This window comes from Zonotrichia albicollis, chromosome 6 (assembly GCF_047830755.1).
Source record: "Zonotrichia albicollis isolate bZonAlb1 chromosome 6, bZonAlb1.hap1, whole genome shotgun sequence".
Taxonomy (NCBI): Eukaryota; Metazoa; Chordata; class Aves; order Passeriformes; family Passerellidae; genus Zonotrichia; species Zonotrichia albicollis.
This window is the reverse complement of record NC_133824.1, coordinates 3,923,508-3,944,293: the sequence shown is the minus strand read 5'-3', so window position 1 is coordinate 3,944,293 and position 20,786 is coordinate 3,923,508. Positions and strand designations below refer to the sequence as shown.

General features: G+C 37.7%; 1 protein-coding gene across 11 annotated transcripts in view; it reads right to left on the bottom strand.

Annotated features, from left to right (window-relative positions):
- CDC42BPB (CDC42 binding protein kinase beta) overlaps positions 1-20,786 on the bottom strand; it is a 92,753-nt gene that overhangs the window by 27,296 nt on the left and 44,671 nt on the right. For all 11 annotated transcript variants that reach the window (XM_074542310.1, XM_074542311.1, XM_074542313.1 and 8 more), the window contains exons 4-17: positions 19,910-20,005; positions 15,470-15,618; positions 13,439-13,532; positions 11,938-12,138; positions 10,825-11,073; positions 9,785-9,864; positions 8,648-8,814; positions 8,440-8,559; positions 6,477-6,610; positions 4,526-4,768; positions 2,188-2,298; positions 1,486-1,730; positions 1,216-1,321; positions 581-705 (exon numbers count right to left, since the gene is read on the bottom strand). In XM_074542310.1, the coding sequence (XP_074398411.1) occupies positions 581-705; positions 1,216-1,321; positions 1,486-1,730; positions 2,188-2,298; positions 4,526-4,768; positions 6,477-6,610; positions 8,440-8,559; positions 8,648-8,814; positions 9,785-9,864; positions 10,825-11,073; positions 11,938-12,138; positions 13,439-13,532; positions 15,470-15,618; positions 19,910-20,005 (2,120 nt within the window). The remainder of the gene's footprint in view (positions 1-580; positions 706-1,215; positions 1,322-1,485; positions 1,731-2,187; positions 2,299-4,525; positions 4,769-6,476; positions 6,611-8,439; positions 8,560-8,647; positions 8,815-9,784; positions 9,865-10,824; positions 11,074-11,937; positions 12,139-13,438; positions 13,533-15,469; positions 15,619-19,909; positions 20,006-20,786) is intronic.

Sequence of the window (20,786 nt, the reverse complement as noted above, 5' to 3'; positions counted from 1 at the left end):
CATCCCAGATTGCCTGCCTTAAATTTTTCTTTTATCTGATTTTCTTGATTGTGGCAGTTGCTAGGGAAACTGAAACCTCCCTTTTTCCATCAGGAAGAATTCTGCAGAGATTTGCTGTTATTTGAAAATTATCTGCATATTACTTTCTCAACTTTTGTAAGGGCTACCTTCCAGTCCTTTTTGTTTTGCAAGCTGAAATTCTTGCACACAGCTTGCTAGAACAGTGAATTATATAGATGAGAAGAGTGGAAGTACTAAGTGCTCTAGTACAGCTAGCGAGGTTCTATATGTTAATGCTGACCTTTAAAATCCTGACCACTTTCCTGAATGAATTCATCAAAATATTCCAAATTGCATGATTTAACAATCACTTTAGAGACTGAAGAAAGTTGACACCCTGACTCTTTCTACTTGTTTCAGTGGCATCTGGCAATTTTAACAAAATCAGCACTTAAAAGTACCATGCTTTTTCTGGTCTCAGACACAAACAAGGCCTAGCTATATGTTTAAAACAAAACAAAACCAAGCAGTATTTCAGAAGTTGAAAGTGGCCATATCAGGATCTCTAACCAGCACATACCATTGAATGATTTCTGCAATCTGAGCTTCCCAGTGAGCAACAGACTCCTTCTTTGCTGCTAGATCTTGGAGCTCATCTTCCAGCTGTCTGTTCTGTGCTGTTAGCTTGTCCACAAAGGAGCAGAGCTGAAACAAGAAATTAGTTTCACTTGTGAATTAGGTCAGTTTCAGACTTTTTATATGTGTATGCCTACACACTTTTAGAACCTGAACAAAAGACCATCCTGGGCTATCTGGATGGGCTTCCTTTTTGTGAAACTATTAGTTCACATAAAATAATTTAAAACAAGGGAAAACAAAAAATCTAGTGTAGAGGTTGGAGAGAAATAAGGTTTAACTGTAAACCATCAGGAAGGCAGGCAGTGTGTGTCAATGATTTCCTCTCTTTGTAGTCATCATGAAGAATTAACAAGGGTGGTGTCCTCTTAATTATGGGAATCAATCCCCCAAAGAGCAGAGTAGCAAGATGCTAAAGTATCTATGCAGCCAAATCTCTCATATTTATATGGCAAAAATGAAGTTTTTAAAATTGAGAGAGTGCCTGAATACTCACAGATCCTGTTCTGATCAGTGAGTAGACTACTTCAACATCAGAGACTAATGAAGTAAGAATTATATGTTTCCTGAAATAATTACCCTCTCATTTTCTGTTGTTAACTTTTTATTATCTTCCAAGAGCATAGATCTTTCACGTTCGTATTTCTCCTTCATTGTTCCTACTGCTTCCTCCATTTCACTGTGCCTAAGGAGAAGGGCAAGAAATAAAAACACACTGTCACATTGCTGAACCTGTAGACTGGGATTTTCAAAAAGGAATAAACAGAGTTAGGGTGAAACACCAGCCTGCACAGGCACCCATGCAACAAAAAGAAATCCACAGTGAGGGGAGCATGCCCAAAAGCTTACCTCTCTCGCTTTGTTTTCTCTAATTTATCCTTTAATATCATGATCTCTTTCTGGAGTGCAAGCTGATGGCTCTCTGAATCATGTACTTCCTTTTTCACATTTTTCACTTCCAAAACATGTGATGCTTCTCGTCGGACCAACTCCTCTTCATAAAACAAGATTTTCTTTTCCAGCTCAGACTTAACTTTGGAAAGCTCCTGCTGATGTTCCAGTGTGGCACCAGCTGCCCGGCCCCCCTGCTTCAACTGCAAAACAAGAGGAGAAGCCGTCAGGGAGAAAGAAGCTATGATCTTTTTATTTTGAGTATATTCTTAAAAGTCAGAATTGTCCAGTTGGTGGCACTTTGGAAAAATTTTTATTTGGGCACAGAGTGATTTAAAAGGTGCCTGTCCCCAAGCATTGTAAATGACTGCTCTGCTTACATGACCCAAATAAGGGGTTGAAATGGCTTGCAGAGGTAACAAATTTGGATCACATTGGTTTACTAGCTGCTTAGAAATTATATAAACTGAGCATTTTCAAGACATTAGTACCCAGCAATTAAAGGCTTTCAAGCAAAAAAGGCAAATAAATCTGGATGGGTTAGGTCAGATTTCCAGTAGTGCTGCAGTTTTTAAGTCTCCCACTGGTATCAACAGTTCAGTAAGCCAAACTATTGCAGCTTCTAGGCCATGAATAAATATTTGTCAAAAACCATGTAACCTTTAGAGCTTCCAGTTCATTTTCCAGTTGTTTGGAGAAAACCTCGCTGTGCTCACGGAGCTTGCGTTCTTTTGATGCTTCTGCTACGACTTCTTCAAGTTGGGCTTCCAGCTGTGAAGAGTCATTTTAGGTCATTTCAACACAAGATAACACTATCTAGATCATTCATTTCCTTTCCTCCATACGGCCTAGAAGCAAGTTTTACTTATTTCTATTTTAAGTTACACCACTATAACAACCATCTCAGAATGTCATGATAATTGTTTTGCCTTCAGTGATTCAGGCATCCATCTGTCACATGCAGAGAACTATTATTTTATGACTCTTTGTACTGATGTGAACTACATCAAGCCCATTCAGGGATAACTGCACAGCTTCTATTACAGAAAAGAGAAGGAAATGGCACTAGGAAGACACTGCAGTGAGAAAGATAAAAGTCTCCCACATTTACAGGTCAGCTCCATGGCTCAGTATCTAAGTAAGGCAGCTTAAAAATATCAACCTTTAAACCAAATTACTGCAAAACACTTTAAATATGAACACTGAATATTTTTACTTTGCAATTATGGAACAAAATAAGCGTGATCATTCATTTATTGACTTCAGAAAGCTTATCAGAAAGACAATTTAGATTTAGTGGCAACTAAGGCAACTGCTGGAATTCAAGCAATAGCAGCACAGTTTCATACCCTGGCAGGAAAAGTAAGATTTATTTTTCTATGTTCAAATTGAACTAGCAAAGCTGTTTTTAAAAGGATTGTACTTAGAACTGTGGGACAAGATAATTAACTTCTAGACTGTGCTCTGAACAGAAGATTGATACAACTGTTATGAAAGGGAGAACAGAGGAATTTTTAACAACAAAGACAGGAGATTTTTAAAGCTCTGCATGAAAGTATTTAACTGCATTAGTAACAACACTTGAATGCCTGCTGCACTCTGCTCTAGAGATGAGATGTCACACCAATTCATCAATTCCTAGTTGACTATCATATCTTGTTTGTGGAGAAAAGCCTTAGAAACTTCATTATCCACTACATTTTCATAGACTACCCTTCAATTTGCTACAAGTTTTCTAGCTTACAGAGCTATTGAATTTCTCTTCTCTTTCACCCAGAGCATGCAGAAAACATTATGATTTTTCAGTGATTAAAACACTCCAGATTAAGCACAGAAATTTTTTCTTATGTTCTCTTCTGGCTATTCACTTCATCTCACGGAAACCTATAAACTGCCTAGAATACTAATTGGAAAGTAGCTTGCTTAAAGATAGTACTCTTGCAATGACTTAACTAGAGAGGAAGGAAAACCATGTATTTAGTTTTGTATCACTATTCCTCATTTAAGCTGAAGAGAAACATTCAGTTAAAAAAACAGTGAAGTCAGAATACTCCAACCACAGAGCACATGAAGGCATCCACTGAGCTTTACAGGTTTCAAGCTGACTATAAGTCAAGACTCTACAAGAATCCAAACACCAGAACTAATAAACTGGGCATACAGCAAGAATACTTTCCTCAAGATTCAAATCAGTCTGAGTGCAAATAAAAACCCTATGAAAACCTCCAGAAGATGCTCCCAATTTATCCATACAATCACACAGGAGGTGTTATGAACAAAAATTCGGTTAATATTTTTTTGTGAAAAAGAGTTACAGGGACGCAGCCAGATCTCTGTCTCTGCAAGGGTTCTTCGTGCTTTGTTATTGTAATCACGGGTCATTGTAGTTTATCTCCTCTTTTGTATTAGTAAAAGGCCTGGCTGGGTGGGGTGATGGCCCTTCCCGGAGGCTGTGCTCTCTTCCAGCATAGGGAAGACACCTGAGAGGGTGGGGGGGGTTATGCAAAGTGACTACACCACCAGCATGCTTTGGGATCTCGACTCCAAAATGCAACGAGAAAACCCTAAGAACAACGAGCCAAATAAGAGTTGAGAGACTAAGTGATGTCCAGACGTGAGGAGCCAAGTGCTGAGCCTGCAGAGATGCGGAGCCCCTCTCGCCCTGAGCAGAGAGTCGTCCCGACGCCGGGACCAGGCAGGACAGAACCAGGGAAACCAAGATCTGACGGGGACATCACGCCTTAAAGGCTCCCACGAGGACTGGAGTCCCCAGCTCTGCCCCTGGTGGACAGAGCTGTGCATATCCTCTGAGTCGCCCTGGGAGACGCGACGGGGACTGCAGCCCTGCTGAGCCGCCCAATCCTGAGCTGATCACTTTTAATAAAGGCATTAAAAAGGAGAAGAAGTCTCCTGGCCCTGTTGATTTCAGGAGGTACAGGGTAAGCAGCAGCTGAAACACACAGGTGCTAGCTATTTTATGACTATTTTATCAAGCTACCTCTTTTCTCATCTTCTCAGACTTTCGGACGTCCTGGCGCAGAGCGTCGATTCTCTGCATGCTCACTTCCAGCTCCTCCTCCTTGTCGCGGAGCTGCCGGGACAGCTTCTGCTTCTGGGAGCGCAGCTCCCCCATCCTCTCACTGAGCTCAGAGAACTCCTGCACAGCCAGCTTCCTTTGCTGGTGGGCATCCCTCAGCTCTTTGGACTGCATCTTTAGTCTCTCTGAGGCTTCTACAAGTTGCTGGTTTCCAAAAAAAAAAAAAAAAAAAAAGAGAGAAATTTGAACTCCATATAATTCTTTCCAAGAAGAAAAGAAACTGGACCTACATAAGCTTGTTTTGACCACCTCATAAAACTACTACAGATTTCTAATTCTTAATTTACACAATTGTTTAGCTAGGCAACTGCAGTGACATACAAAGGCAGCCATTACTTGGCTTCTAGTGTGGGCAGCTCCAAAGCTACCTTTGGTATCCCACAAGTCTTTCTTTATGTGGGATATATATATATATATCCACATATATATAAATGTGACTACACAAAGTCACCTCACTTCCAAATAATTTGATTTTACATTACCACTATGTACCTGCACATTTGTAATCTTGTTTAAAGGAATGCTTCAGAAGACAGGAGATTCAGGAGCAACATCAAATATATTGTACCAGCACTGAGGGGCTGCAGCCAAATGAGATTTTTCAGAAAACTGAGGAAGTTTCCTTAACACAAATATTGAAACCCTTAATACTTTAATTGAAAGTATAAAAACTATGTTCTTTACAGAAAGTAGTTCACAAAAATTAATAGGATTAAAATACAAATGGAATGTTTGACATAAAATCATTTGAGAGTCAGAAGAAAAGAAAGAAAAAAAGCAGAATGATACAACAAAATAAATGTATACTGTAAAAGGGAATTCTAAAAATTTCTGCCATTAGTAGGAGCATTGCAGGAAGATTAAATTCCCAAAAAGCATGTGCTCAGACTAAAAGATTCACTTTCTCTGCTACTTATACACTGGCAAATAATCCATACTGGTGATTAACAGACAGAAGAGAGACTGTTAAATTCTAGTGTAGAAACAGCCCAGAAATTCTGGCCCATGGATTACTTATGGATCCATATGAATTCTCAGGAACAATATGCCTGGTAGACTTTTGCAAAACTAGTTATTCCAATATAGGTAGCTTTTTTTACTATTATTGAAAATGGTAGGTAGTATATGCAAATCCCTATTTACTTTACTACAAAATATGTTGTTGACTTAAATCTGAAATACTGCTAAATTTTAGGAAGCAAACAAAGAGATAATTTACACAGCAGCAAATAAACTCAATGATTACATAAAAGTCATCATTAACCTTGAGCAATAATTAACCTTTTGGTATAAAGAAAGAGTAAATGGGCTCTTTCAATGAGCTCTGCTAACTTCCCTGCAAAGATTCTTTTCCTCTAAATAGACAGGTGTACCCCAAATGTCACCAGCAGGCCCTGGTGTCATGTGAACTGACCTATGGTCAAAAACCCCTAATTCTGCCAGGGACACCAGCCAGGTATCTGCTGGGGCTGTTTCCTCCCTCATCATCCCCTGAAAGATGAGGGAATAGAGGAGAATAATACTTGAGCTCCTGATCCCTTAACAAGTCATCCCAAGGCTCTGAAGTCTCTCTTGATTGCCTCAGACTTCTACTGAAACAGTTAAGAGTAATTAAACAGCTTAATTAAAACCATTCTTTAGGTGTTTGTTTAATCTAGCAGAACTCATTTGAAAACAGTAAGCCCATCAACTTCCAAAAAATAGAAGTGTGATACTTTGGAAAGCTACTGTACTGCTGAACAGGTTCCCTAACATCTCTGCATAATTTTAAAAAGCAGCATTTAAAACACTAAAACTGTAATCACAACATAACTGTTTCAGAACTACTTTACATAACCATTTTAAAAAGTACCTTATGAAGGTCCTCCTTTTCTTGCCTCAGTACTCTGCACTGCTTTTCTAGTCCTTTCAACTTGTGTATGGAGTCTTCATGCTCCTGTCGAAAAGCCACTGCATCTGCAAGCTGTGCTTCCAGTTTACTTATATCTGCAGATAAACACATATTAGAGGCAACTGGTCCCAAATTAACACCAATAACACAAGCCAATTACTCATACAAATTGGCATCACTTTGCTTGGAAGATCAACTTCTTTCCTATCCCCATCATTTTAGACCATTTAAAGTAACTTTGGGATATTGATACCTCAAAATAATTTTATTTTTCTCAGCCCCAAAGACTGTGATCTCTAAAGGAAAAAGCCTTAGCACAAGGCTTTGTTTTGTTTTTGAGGAATGCAACTTCTAGCCCTAGAAAACCGTAAAATAAACTTGAAATGTTTCAATTCCAGTTCTAATAATGTGTTTCCTAAATAGTTTTCCTTATGCAACAAAAAGGCAACGGTCATTAGTGCATCCAGCAAGACAAGCAAAGACAATTTATTTTCTAGATAAGGACTAATGAATAGTTTGGGAAAGAAATACCATCCTGCAAAGGTAACCTGGAGACCTGACTGATCATACTTCTGGCAGCTTGTTCTCACTTTACTTTCAATAACAAAGAAACAAATTTCATTTGAAGTTATTGGTTTTAAGTGCAAAACACCCAACATAGCCACCTTTATATACTCCTGCTCAGTCTTACCAATTCTAAGAAAATGAGCTGCCATTCTCTATTTGGTTTTAATTACCACTTCTACTAAACAAATATGTAAGAAATTTCACAGGGAATAACTGTCTCACTCAAGTTCCACTGGTATCTATGGCAGAACAGGAAAATGGACCTAAGTACTCAGGATCCCAAGCACTGCTATAATGCATGAAATATTATTCCTTTCCTCACTTCAGAACAAACTTCCTCCCACCCTACATGAACCAATGCCACTTTTTTAAAAATAAGAACATACTGTTAGAATTTATATTTAACAGGGCATCACTGGTAGAAGAACTAGATAAACCTGAACCCTTTGCAAAAGCAGAGCATTAATCTAACTATTGTGACTCAAACCTAATTTCAGAATACACAAAAGTAGCTTTTTTTGGGAAGACAATCTGTGTAGGAGAACAGAGCTGATTTTTGCAGTGCATACACCTACAAAAAGGGTATATTGTCAAATGAAATCAGGATCAGATATTCTAAAAAAATCAGCATCAGCAACTTAGCATCTGAACTCACAATATTCAGGCCTCTATAAAACTCTCAGCCAAGTCATTAGGATTCAAAACTACCATTTTGTTTATCACTGATTCCTACTTAAAAATTAGGTGCTAACAGGAGGTTTGCATGGATAAACGAATAGCATTGTCAAGCAACAGATTTTCAGTGATATGGGTGAGTCAGTCTTCCCTCAGGACAGATGCCAGTATTTGTTTTTCTGCAATGCTCAGTGCTTCCTAATTAATGCATCACCAAACACAGAAACACAAAGGGAGCAGAAGCTCAGAAATATTTAAATGTGAACTACTATTACACATCCCCCATCTACTCCTTTATGTTACTAAAGAGCAACCAGACTTCTGTCTCCTGTCTTTTACACCTGCCTCCAAGTAAAACCTCTCCAACACAATACTCCTCCCCAAATGGAGGAGTAAGAGAACAGGATCTCCTGAAATTTTTAGGGAAATGGATATCACACAAAATATTTAATTAAATCCAATCCACACAATTCATCACACTCTGGACTTCCCATGCTAGTATGTGTTATCAAGCCAAGCAAGTGGAAGAACTAGTTAAGCACTCATCTGGAAAAAACTGAAATGCCTCTTATTATTGAACAAGGCTTTAAAACACCCTTTGTTTTTTAAACAGCTGAAGAGCATTAATTCTACTTATTGCAAAATAAATTGCATTACTATAATTACCATGCCAGAGGCTTACCTGTTAATTTGTTCTTCAACCGTTCAATTTCTTCATTTAATTTTTTAATCTCCTTATCACGGCTTGTATTGGCTGTAACACACACTGGACCTTGGAGGTTCTGCACTGTCTGTGCAGATTCTTAAAATCCAAAAAGAAAGGAAAAGATTTTCAATAGAATATATTCCAATGAGCAGAACTAAGAGTCCAAACAAAAATGAACTCTAACCTTGCAGTTTTCTGTTCAAATCCTGCTTTTCTTGCTCTAATTTCCGTATTTTCTTTTCATAGCCTTCTATTTGTGAAGTGTTCTTTAAGTCTCGCTGTACATCCGTGTCTTTGGTTACAGTGTCAGACTGCAGCACACTCTTTAAAGTGCCTCTATCAGATAAAGAGCTGAAAAGAAATACATAAGTTAGGACATTTTAATAAATACTCACAGCAGTCTATAGCTAGGACATGCTGGGATTCCACCAAATATGCACCTTAAATTTACAAGTACAATTAGTGCAGTAATTGTTACTGTAGAGACAATTCTCAGGGTAAAGTTATTACTCCCTAGCTACTGTGCATGCTGCTGTAGAATTAAGATATCTGCATGTAGAACTTCAATGATGCAGATATACCCTGACTTCACAAACTGCCTAAATGACTGAAAATGTTAATTTTCCCATGCCAAAGGTTACAGGTTCCCTGCAGAAATGGAAGCAGGTAAGTGTACCTGCACTGAGATAGCCGAGGGACAGCCCCACACGTTTAGTTTAAAGCATGGCAAAGATGGATTTAAGTTACTGTTTCACATGATCTCACTGTGAAAAGAATGACAGACATGTTTTGGGGGTAACAAATCCCAGCAAAGAGAAATAAGGGAATAACAAACAGGTCAGAATACCCAAGGATCAGAGACAAGCATATGTTTGAGAGATCTCTGAAGTCAGAGAGAGGCCATTTCAAAGATATGCAAAGTGAGCCACTCTGTCCATGCTCAGAACCCTCTGTGTTAACTTGGTCTACCAGCAGGACAGTGGAGCAATGAGATAATCCTGAACAGCTCCTGGCAGATGTCCAGTGTGGACAAGACTTGCTCTCAGCCTTTCAATGAAGAAACTGCAACTGACACATCTAATCCCTTAACTTTCTTTCATTTCAAATACATAAAATGTTAAATACAAAAAGCACCTAATCTTGGCAGACAGGATCAAAATATGTTCAGACATTTGAAAAAAAACCAAACAAGGAATAAATGTTGGGCCACATGTATACCTTTGTACATCAACCTTTCTATATATTTATAAAAATAAGAATTCGCAGGAATTAGCTGCATTTGGGAAACAAGTTTCCTTTATAAAACATATCCTCTGCTTACCTGTCAGTTGTATATGTAAACCCAACGAATGGCAAATGCAGTCCAGAAAAGCCTGTATGAGAACTTGGTGGCACCACTTCCTGCATGAAAACAATGTGCATGAAAACCCAAGAGAGAACACATACAGAGTGAAAGGCATTTCATTGAGCCTCAACAGCTAAAAGAGAGACAGCTAATGGAAAGATTTCTCTTAATACACCAACTGACAATTGGCAGTCATGCTCCACTGCCTCTGGACAAGCTTTATTTCAGATTAGGTCGCCTAATAGAACAACTTGAATTTCGGAGCCTCTTGAACTGGCACTTGAAAGGGCAGCATTTCAACAAGTTCAAAGCACAATGCAGCCAGTAAAAGGAAACCCAAAATTTCAAGTTCCTAATTAAAAGTGACCTGGCACCAAAATGCATGCTGTTAGTCTTAAGTGTTTTAGCTACTGTCAGACATGCAATCAAAAAACGTGCCAAAAGCTCCCGATTTCTTGAAACACAAACCGGTGAAAAAATTACCACAAAAGCTCTCTACTCCTCCTGAACCATTTGTAAACTACAAGAAACAGAAATGGAGGAATGCAACACCAATGTTCCCTACTCCAAGAACCAGCTTCCTGCTTCTTAAATCAGTGGAGAAGCAGCAGGATGAGTCCTCTCACTTGGGCAGCTGTGCTTGCAAGCTACACAGAGAATATATGTGTATTTGTAAAGACAGATTTTGTTTTTCACCTTTGAAAAAGCATAAATCCAAATACTAGCTCCCTACTAAGGTAAACTGAAAGGGCAACTAAGAGGCTTTTTTCCCTACCTAAACATGTTTTAACTTTGACCATGTAAAGTAACACAGTCTGGCAAATGCTACCACTTAAAAAAGCAGCTTATGATTTCAGATAACACAAAATGCCAAGAGACTAAAAACTTGAATTTTTCACATTTGGAGTGACTTATTTTTCATCCCTTTCTTTATTTTGAAGTAAATTCTCCCTACTACCTTACAGTGCAGCAAGGATGCATACTTCTATTAGTAATAGCTAAAAACAAAGACTCACTGGATTTCTTAGTACATCATCATCTACATCAAAGTTTGAGGTGTCAGAAGGACTGCTGACTTCTGGAATGTAAGGTGCTTCTAGGTTTCGGATGTTGTCCCAATTAAGTCCTTCAAAAAATGCATGAGATTTAAAATCCTCTATTCCATTCTGTCCCAGCCTACGCTCTCTGCTGCAGATAAGTCTCTGAATAAGATCTTTTGCTTCTTCAGATACATCTGTAACATGGGATGGAAACTGAAATCGTTCCTAGAAAACAAAACAAAAAGAGAAATTTTTAGAGAAGGAATTAATTCCAAAACTTATAACTGTAGTTTCAAAAAAAACCATTAAAGTATACCAATAAAACTGAAAATGAATAGTCAAATATTGTTCTAGTTACAGTGAGCAATGACAGAGTACAATTCAATATATTCAATGACAGATTTTTTTGTCTTAAATTGGACTTCAAATACAAGAAATCATTTTTCAATTTCTTTAAAACAGATCTGTTTGATCTGTGATTACAATAACTCTGTTAGGAAAAGAAAACTTTTTTTTAAGACACATCAGGATTTTTACACACTACAATATATTAAAGATCATACAATAAAGACAGACTGGTATTCTTAGTCAGAAGTCTACCGACCTCCTGCAGATTAAATTGATTTCAACTCTTAAAACCCCATGACGTTAGCCAGTTCTTTATGTTGTCATATTTAAGAATTTATTTTTCAAATATATAGGTTAAATACCTGTATTTCTTACTGAAATAAAATCTACATTTAGAAAATATTTCTATTCATAAACAAGCATAAGATCTAAAGATTGTAATTACCACTTACAACTGAAATTACTCTAGACTGAAGAAACTGGAGTAGATTTTAATTTTGATTTGTGATGACTGCTTAGATTTTCCAACAAGAAAATCAGCATTTAGAGAAAAATTTCAATTTATCAAAATTAAATTTCTGCAGTTCAGAGAAGCAAGCTTCCTAAAACCTGAACCAAGAAACCTACATATCAATCTAAAACACTGTGAAAAAGCAAACTACTATCACTTCAATATCCTTACGTAATAAGTTTCTCAGTAAACCTAAACTCAGAACACAAGAGATTTAATGCAGTTCTTACTTCATGATTCATAATCTTCCCATAGGTTTCCACCAGTGACTCTGCATAGAAGGGTGTTTCACCATAGAGCATTTCATACATGCAGACACCCAGTGACCACCAGTCACACTCAGGCCCATATTTCCCCATTCCATCTTCCATTGCTTGCAGTATCTCAGGAGAGATGTAGTCAGGAGTACCCACTGCTACTGATGACTGTACCTTAAAAATAAGGCAAACATAATTCTTCTAAGTTTCTAGTTTCTCTCAGCAGCTGTTTTACTCAAACACTAGTATTTCTGACAGAGACACCAAAACATGGTTCTGGAGAAGGAAAAGATTCATAAATTCACAGCAACATAACAAAGGAAATATTAAGAAAGTAACAAAGACTGCAAAGATTAAGTTCCATTCTACTGCTACATAAAATCAGTTGATATGTTTTATTCTGAACACAGTAGAGACCCATAATAATCACAGTGAAATAACACTGTGAAAGCAGAAAGACAAAATATATTTTTCCTTTGTGTTGGTTTATATTTTAAAACTGCAATTTGCTGCCCAGAACTTGAAATGAAAAATGAGTAAGTAGGGAGATCAGGTCCTACCCCTGAATTTTACAGTTTCATTTGAAGATCACAGAATAAATTTCCTGGGTAAGTTTTATTATGTCAGAAATCAGTCAAATGTTTATTGCCTAATGTGCAAGTGGATGTACTACAGGAATAAGGTGGAGAAATTACTCAGTGCACAAGTAGTAGGGAAGCCCTGACCATCAGGGCAGACTAATCTCTAGGAATATGTTCTCAATTCTAATAGCTCTTTCATTTACATTTTTTTATGGTAAAGCTTTGACAGACATTTTATGACTAAAGAACCTCAACAAGATGTGAGTTTGTGCCAAAGCCAGTGAACGATGCCATACTTTGGCAGGACTGGCACCCCTGGAAGAGCCCTAAATGAGGCAAAACAAACAAAACCTGTCACAAGCAATTCAGCTTTTTGAGGTAAATCCAATCTGCTGCACAAGATGGCCAATTACCATCATGTTGCTGTTCCATTTGTCAAAGGCATACAAAACAAACTGCTTATTAATTGTAGAATCAAGACAATCATTTAGGTTGGAAAAGACTTTCAAGATCATTAGGTCCAGCTGCTAACTGAGCACTAACAAGTTCACCTAAATTGTGTGCCCTAGTACCACATCCACATCTTTTTGATATGTACAGGGATGGTGACTCACCCTACCCCCCTGGACTCAAATGGTCATTAGAAGAAAAAGTGAAAAACAGAAAAATATAGCAAATGATAACTTGAAAAGTTAGGAGCCTGTAAAATAAGGAAATTGAAGATTTCAAAAACTCATTTAAGTATGTTGAGTTATACTGCACCGTCAATTTTTAGTGTGTCTGAAAGTTCACAATCTATCACATCCCTGATGATGTCTAATCTCTTTAAAACCAGCAACTCACACAGAAGGTCCCACTATCAGCAACCCAAATAAATGGAGCTTCATACATACTGTGCCATCTTCACTCATTTTCAGGCAGGACCCAAAGTCTGCCAGTCGTATGTGGCCGTTCATGTCCAAAAGAACATTATCAGGCTTTATGTCCCTGTTATAATATACAAAAGTGAAAGGATTTAAACATACAGTATTAGCTCTGCTTGTAGAGATTAATCTTGCATCAAAATAACATAGAATCCTACTCAATGATGTAAACTCTTTTTGGTACTATTTAAGACTCCCTCCCTCCCCCTGACCAACCTTAAAGGCACCAGTTTTGTTGCACCATAAAATCTGCATTTCTCTTCAAATGTGAAGTACCAAATGCTACTACATGTGTTAAAAAGCTTTAAAACTCCACAACACCTTCAGTTTCATCTTTGAGAAGGAGACTAGAATTACCAGGAGTAAACAAAAATAAGGTGCTCTAATGCACCTTGCTGCATAGATGTGGAAGCTGACAATGGCTGAATTTTAAGGTGCTGAATTCCAGTTTCACACTTGACATTTATGAGAAAAATCGTGACAGATTTAACAAAGGGTCCTCATATGTGTAAAAAGCCTACCAACTTGATACATTTTTCCAACATAAACTTGAATTAACCTTTTTTAACCAAAGGCTAATGCTCTGAAATTAATTACTGAAATGTCACTAATACCGCTGCTCATTAGCAGTACTAATACAAAATAATAAATGCTAATCTATGCCTGTCTACATGAATTTAAATGTTAAATCTGTATTTACTTGTCATAATACATAAAAATATGTGCTGAGAAAATTGGACTATGTCACTGTGCTTCCCCAAAAGATCATTAGTAATTCTGCATTGTTAAACTTATTCCATACATTTCAGTTCCACATACTGTCAACATTCCACAACCACAAGTCAAGCTCAGTAGTTGCAGGGGACTATAAAAACTAATCTACAACTATACACTCATTTGTTTGTTTTTAAAAGAACAGTGCTCACAGTGGCACTTGCAGCAGGAGCCAATCTCTGCTTGGCATGCAGCTCTCACTTGCCTCAGGGACCAGCAGTGCTGCTCAGAAAGGCTTAATGCCTCCTCTCTGAGCTCCACTGTCTCCTATCTGCAGCTAACAGGTCATCAAAGCCCTTAAAGGGTCCTTGAAACCCTCTCCAGAGCAATCATGCCTCCTCCTCATCCATTCCAGTTGCCAAGCAGTGATTTCTTGGGCACTGGCACACGTCCTGTTCAAGGCACGTGTTTTGGCCACAGAGCCACACACTGCTATTGCCACAACAGACCTGCATTCAGCCCTGTGAAAGATGGAACTGCTCAGTAATTTCCTTGGAAATTGGTGCAATGGTGCCTCTGGTGAACTTCTCTGAGGCTGTAACATTTTAAAATCCCCAAATATTGTCCACATTCACTCACAAGAGTTTTTGAGAGTTTAAACATCTTTTCAATTTTTAAAACAGCAATCAAAATGCAAACAGAAGAGTTCAAAGCATTGTAACTGAGAATCCCTGATGCTTTTTGAACTTTAACTGTACAGCTACTACCAACCACAATCTAAGCTTACTTGATGGTAGCCACTGATTCAGAATACACATCTTGTGTGCAAAAACAATTAGACCAGCACATGCCCCCTGATTAGAAAACCTGTTTGAGGATGATCTCAGTAGATGCACTGATGTTATCATGGGCTTACTGTGCATAAATTTTGCAGGATGTCTGAACCTCTGTAGAAAGTTCAAACCATTTCAAACTGTTTCAAACTTCTAGGTTGCTTGGACAGAGGCAGATAAATACTTATTAAGTGAATTGAGAATAAGTCAAGAGCCCTGATTAAAAATAGAACAGACTTTAAAAGGTTAGTCAGATAAATGTCACTGCCTCTGATACCAATACATCAAAACTTGATATTTAAAATAAAGTAGCTTATACAGCTATTATTATTAAACATGTATCTATAGTAGTTTGCTTTTGGCTACTGTGTGCATTTGTATACATAGCAGTAAATTTGGGATTAACTTCAAATAACTGTACCTGTATATTTTGCCAAATGAGAAGGTATTTTACCTGTGCACATAATGCAGCTCATGTATGGAATGTATAGCAAGCACCATTTCACCAATGTAGAACCTAGCCATATCTTCAGGAAGCTTGTCTTCAAACTTACTGAGAAGTGTCAGCAAGTCACCACCAACATAGTAGTCCATCACTAGATACTGAAAATAGAGAAATAAAGCATCAAGTACTGAGAGACAGCTGGGAAGAAAAAAAAATTAAAGTTAATCAGTTAACCCCTGAAAAAAACCCTTTTACTATTTTTTTCTGTGCCTGTGGAAAGCAGTCAAAATTGGTAGTCTTTTGTTTTACTTTTATTTACTTAGTATAAAAAGGTATCATATTCCTTTATTAATCACAGTAAGAAAGTCACATCAGCACTTAGTTCCTATGATAAAAAACACCCAAACAAAATATGACAACAACAAAGATGTAAAGCAGGATGAGTTTATTTGTCTTAACTAGTATCACAAAGAAAATGATCTAATATCACCAAAACTGGTGTATGTTATCGACTCTTAAACTGAAAATTTCCAGAGGATGATGAAAGAAAAAAAAAGTGTAGTTAAAATCAATATTTGATGCAGCTTAGTCTAAAATATACATTTTATTACTTTTTTAGCTATGGTGCCATTTTAATAGTACTCATTGCTCCTGAAGTGGCACTTATCATCTTCAAATACTCATCTTGGCACATTCCACACCATGGATGCACAACACAGCTGGCAGGAGTCTGATGGCACTGCACATTACTATACTACACAGGGATGCCCATAACCAGCCAAAAGCACTGTCAAGCCAGAGGCATTAAAGTGGGAAATTTAAAAGTCAAACATTGGTGTGTTTTTGACTATATTTCAGTGAAAAAGTAAACAGCCTCCTAAACCACAGGCACCATCCCATCCATGGAAAGGACCAATACTCATAGGGTGACATGAAAGAAAAGGACTCAGGCACGCTATTTGTTTCTCATACCACAAAACAAGGGTTATGTTTGAGGTATTTCTTAGCAATATCCACCTAAGTCCAGACCATCACTTCAAGTATAATGACTTCATCTAGTACTACCAGTCTTGAGCCATTTTGTTCCATGCTTCCCAAGATTATTTGATAGGTGGTTTTAAGACTAACTTGGCTTATTCTGGAATTAAGTTTTCAAAGCCATCATCTTTCTCCTCAAAGTAAAGAGACCTAGAATCCACTGTCCCTGCCACAGACTCATCTTCCATGAGGGAAACAAATTTAAGAAGATAGAAATGCAAAGAACATGAAGTGCAACACTAGTCATTCCCTCACTATCTTTTGGATTAAAAGAGCGACTCCAAAAGCCACAAGTTTTGATATTTTACTCTATTTTATTCCAACTACTGCTTAATCTGATAAGCAAATTGCATCATTTATGTTGAAATCAGTCTGTGGGTATTGCTCCAAAGAACTTGAAACGTGCTGAACACTGTACACACACAACACTTGTTTGAAAACAAAATGCTACAGACAGAAACCATCAGTCTTCTAAAAGGGATATTATCTTGAAGTATTTTCTCTCAAATTCAAGGCAAAGAGGCTTTATAGAACCTTCTGTGGGAAGTGAAATATCTTCTCTGTCAGAGACAGGGTAATGCACTTCTGTCAGCTCCCAAAGCATTTACAACTCAGCAAGAACTCAGGTGACCCATGAAGGAAGGCACTTGGATCACAGAAAGATGGTGATATCTCATCTTTGAGGATGCAGAACTTTATTAATCTTTCAATTCAAAATTATCTGCTTGCCAGGAGGCGCTTCTCCCTTCTTATGGGGTTAAAATAAAAGCTGTTCTGATGCTGAAATCTCATAGTAGTGCATTTCTTCCAGGGAAGTGACTACATCAAACTCTGAGAGTAGTTAGGAACCAAAGGAAAAAAGGATATCAAAATACTCTCATGAGTACCCAGTACCTTTGAGAGGCTGACAGCAGGGAAATACACATATGTCCTTTTTCATGAATGAGACTGGGAAAGAAAATTAAGAGATCTGAATCTGGAAGAGATGGAGAACTTCAAGTTCCATGCAAGTTCTCAATACTCATGGACTGTTTCATTTACATCACATCTGCTTCAGCTAAATCACCCAAGGCTGATTTAACCCATCTTGACATAGGCTGTCTCTTATGGAAGCTTTTTAAGAACCAGAAAAAAGTTATGCAGCATTTCTATGCAAAGTCATTTAAGAATTGGCTGTTTAGAAAACAGTAATGCATGATGGATTTACTTGAAAGGTTTTAAAACCACAAGAGCAGAACCAGAAAATGAACTCCAGAACATATGTATTTCATAGAATTTTGTATTTCTTGCTTAAATAGAAGATCTGCATTATCAAATGCTCTGCTAATACTAAAGGCAGAGAACAAAACTAAGTACTTTTAGACTCTCCAAAGGCAGGTACTACTTTTCTATGTCAGTATCTTACTTTTTCTTTGCCTCATTCTGAACCCTTTATCATGCAGCCAGAGGAGGCAGAGCACGAACTGGGAGAAGACACAAGGCTCTCCCTGTGCTCAGGGTTAGCTTATGTGGTTTTGCATTTAAGGATCACTAGATATAATGCACAAACATCACTGGGAGAAAATACTGGAACCCAGAGATTTCTCTTGCAGAGGACCAGGTTGGAAAAGCAAACTCTGTTGTCTGTTCTTGTTTTGTTCTCAGCTTTGTATTCCATTCTGCAAGGACCATGGATGAAGAGCACAGCTAAAAAGTAAACTAAATCTGCCCAGGCTCTGTAACAAGGCAGCACTCTCCATGATGAAGAAAAATGTAGCTATAAACTTCTTCAAGCTCCAAAGAGAATTGAACAGAGATCTCTTAGCCCTTGGACAAGCACTACATGGTACAGAAGAGAACCTTCTGTCCAGCTTTTTGGATGAATTGATTTCTTGATGTGTTTCACCTTTTCTTCATGCATCATTTACAACGCTGACTGACATGCAGATCCACTCCATCTGTGAGCACAGACACTTCCAGGAGATGCTTTCTGAGTAACAGACCAAATTGGAAGGCAGCACCTCAGCACATGCAGGAGCAGACCTCAGGCAAGCTGGGAATCTGCTGACTTTGGCTGCCAGGCAGAACTGTTGCCTTCTTGGATACTGGATCTTAAATTAGATGTCTACATTCTGCTGTCAAGTGAACTTCAATATCTAAACACCTCTGGGAACTTTGGGAAAAGATTCCCCCTCTGTGCTGTCTTTGCTCTTGCTTGTTATCTCACACAGCTAACAATTTTTCCTTAGGTAGCTCCATTCTTACAAGCTACTTGGAAATACAGAACAGAATGTTTTTATGCAAGTCTGAAGGTTGCTTCTGTGGGAATTTGAAGCTACAAGCTGATGTGAAATCATGAGGCAGTGCTAGAGACAACTAAACTGCCAGAGATTGAGAATCTGCACCTATCACAAACCATTCAATAGAAATAGCCTCTAAAGGAGGGCCTAAGATGTGACTGCTTATTTTCCTACTACGTGCTTGTTATTCTAAAAATACTCCAAACATGACAAAATAATGTGTTTTGCCTCAGCATCTGTGGAAATGTTTGCGCATTTACTAACTCTTGCTTAGTTCTTGAACTCTTTGGCAGCCTTTTATAAATACATTTTTTCTAATTTATATTCATGACTTGCTACCATGCTACTAAAGTGTTAAGAAGGTGAAAACTTTCCCACTCCAGCTATGTCAGATGTTACAGAAACAGCAGGTTTGCAAACCCAGCCTGAAGCAGCCACAGGGAAGCTGTATGGTTCAGTCTATTGCAGAATATTGGGGCTTTACTGACTTTGCTCCTAACCAGGACTCTGCTGTATTCTGTGACTGAAGGAAACAGGTTTGTATGTCACAGTTGTAGTAACCAATCATAAAGAAATGTCACATGAGTACAGATTTTCTTTTCAAGTGTTTGCTAAAGTCTCTCAAATTATTGAGATGACCAATCTGCTGATTTAAGGACATATTTTATAGAAATACTTTCAAGAAATAGGCTGTTTTCCCCTAAGGATTTTAAAATACTAAACTTTTAAATTACTTTTGCCAGTTTAAAACAAAACCTTGCTTTAAAAGACATTATTAAAGTTTAAAATAAAATATTTCTTACTTTGACAGAGTTAACACAGCTCAGATTACTTAACTGCAACCTTATCCAAAATACTAAATTTGAACATGGTACTTTTTATGCAAAGAGAGATTAGTTAATTTAAGATGCTTAACTAAATCTCTATATACTACAGTCCTTCACAACCTTCTCACTCTCCTGGAATTACACTCAGTCCCTTTGAAGTTTTGCTTCAAGGAGAAAACAAGAATGTTGAAACACTGCTGTGAGGCATGAGGTGGATGGATTTAATACACTAATATTTTAAAATAAACCAAAAATAAAATTCTTTCAAAACCCAGAGCTTTTATTTACTGATGAATCAAACATACCAAATAGTTCTCATCTTGAAAGGCATAGTGCAATGTAGTAATCCACTGACAATCTCCATTCACCAGGACATTTCTCTCCTCTCGGAAGCAAGCTGTCTAAAGGAAGAGAGGGGGAGAAAAGCCATTGTCAACATCAACAAGTAGTTTTCACAGGATGAATATATATGGATGTTTTATGGGATTATTTCAAATTACTGAACAGAGGTCTCTATTCATGGGGGTTCAGTCTACACAAGTGACTTGCCAGGGAATCTCTGCAGGTTTTAGTCAGGCATTCAGTCACTCTAATCCTGACTGCGACTTTGAACAACAAAACCAAACCAAACCAAAAAACCCCAAATCAAATGAAACCTTCCCCTCCCCCCAACAAATCCCAAAAAGCTCCACACCAACACACAACAACCCCAAAAAACAGCCCACAACCAATTCAAGTCAAAGCTAAATCTTTGTTTTACAAAACATTTTTAAAAGTCAGAAAATAACCTGTCACTACCATCTGTAGCAGAAAGATAATGGCTCTAGGAAAGTAAGTCTGATTCTTCTGATAAAGACTTTTAAGAAAACAGTTTCACGTTTCCTTTTTTTACAGTACAGTCCCAGTTCCAGACACTGCTAATACACTATGGGAAATAAGCAGATTTTACTATTACTGTCTTATCTTTGTCCAGTATAATATATTTTTATTTTCAATAATCCTTCCGCAACTTCAAACAGCACACTGCAACACTTCATAGAAGCAAGCTCTGTGTAACAGGTTTTCTCAGCATCTTTACATAAAACCAACTTTCATAAACTTCAAGAGAGTTCTCCCCAGTAAAAATATATTAATGTTTTTATTGGATCAGAACTATCATGAAACAGACCTTGGGACTCTTCT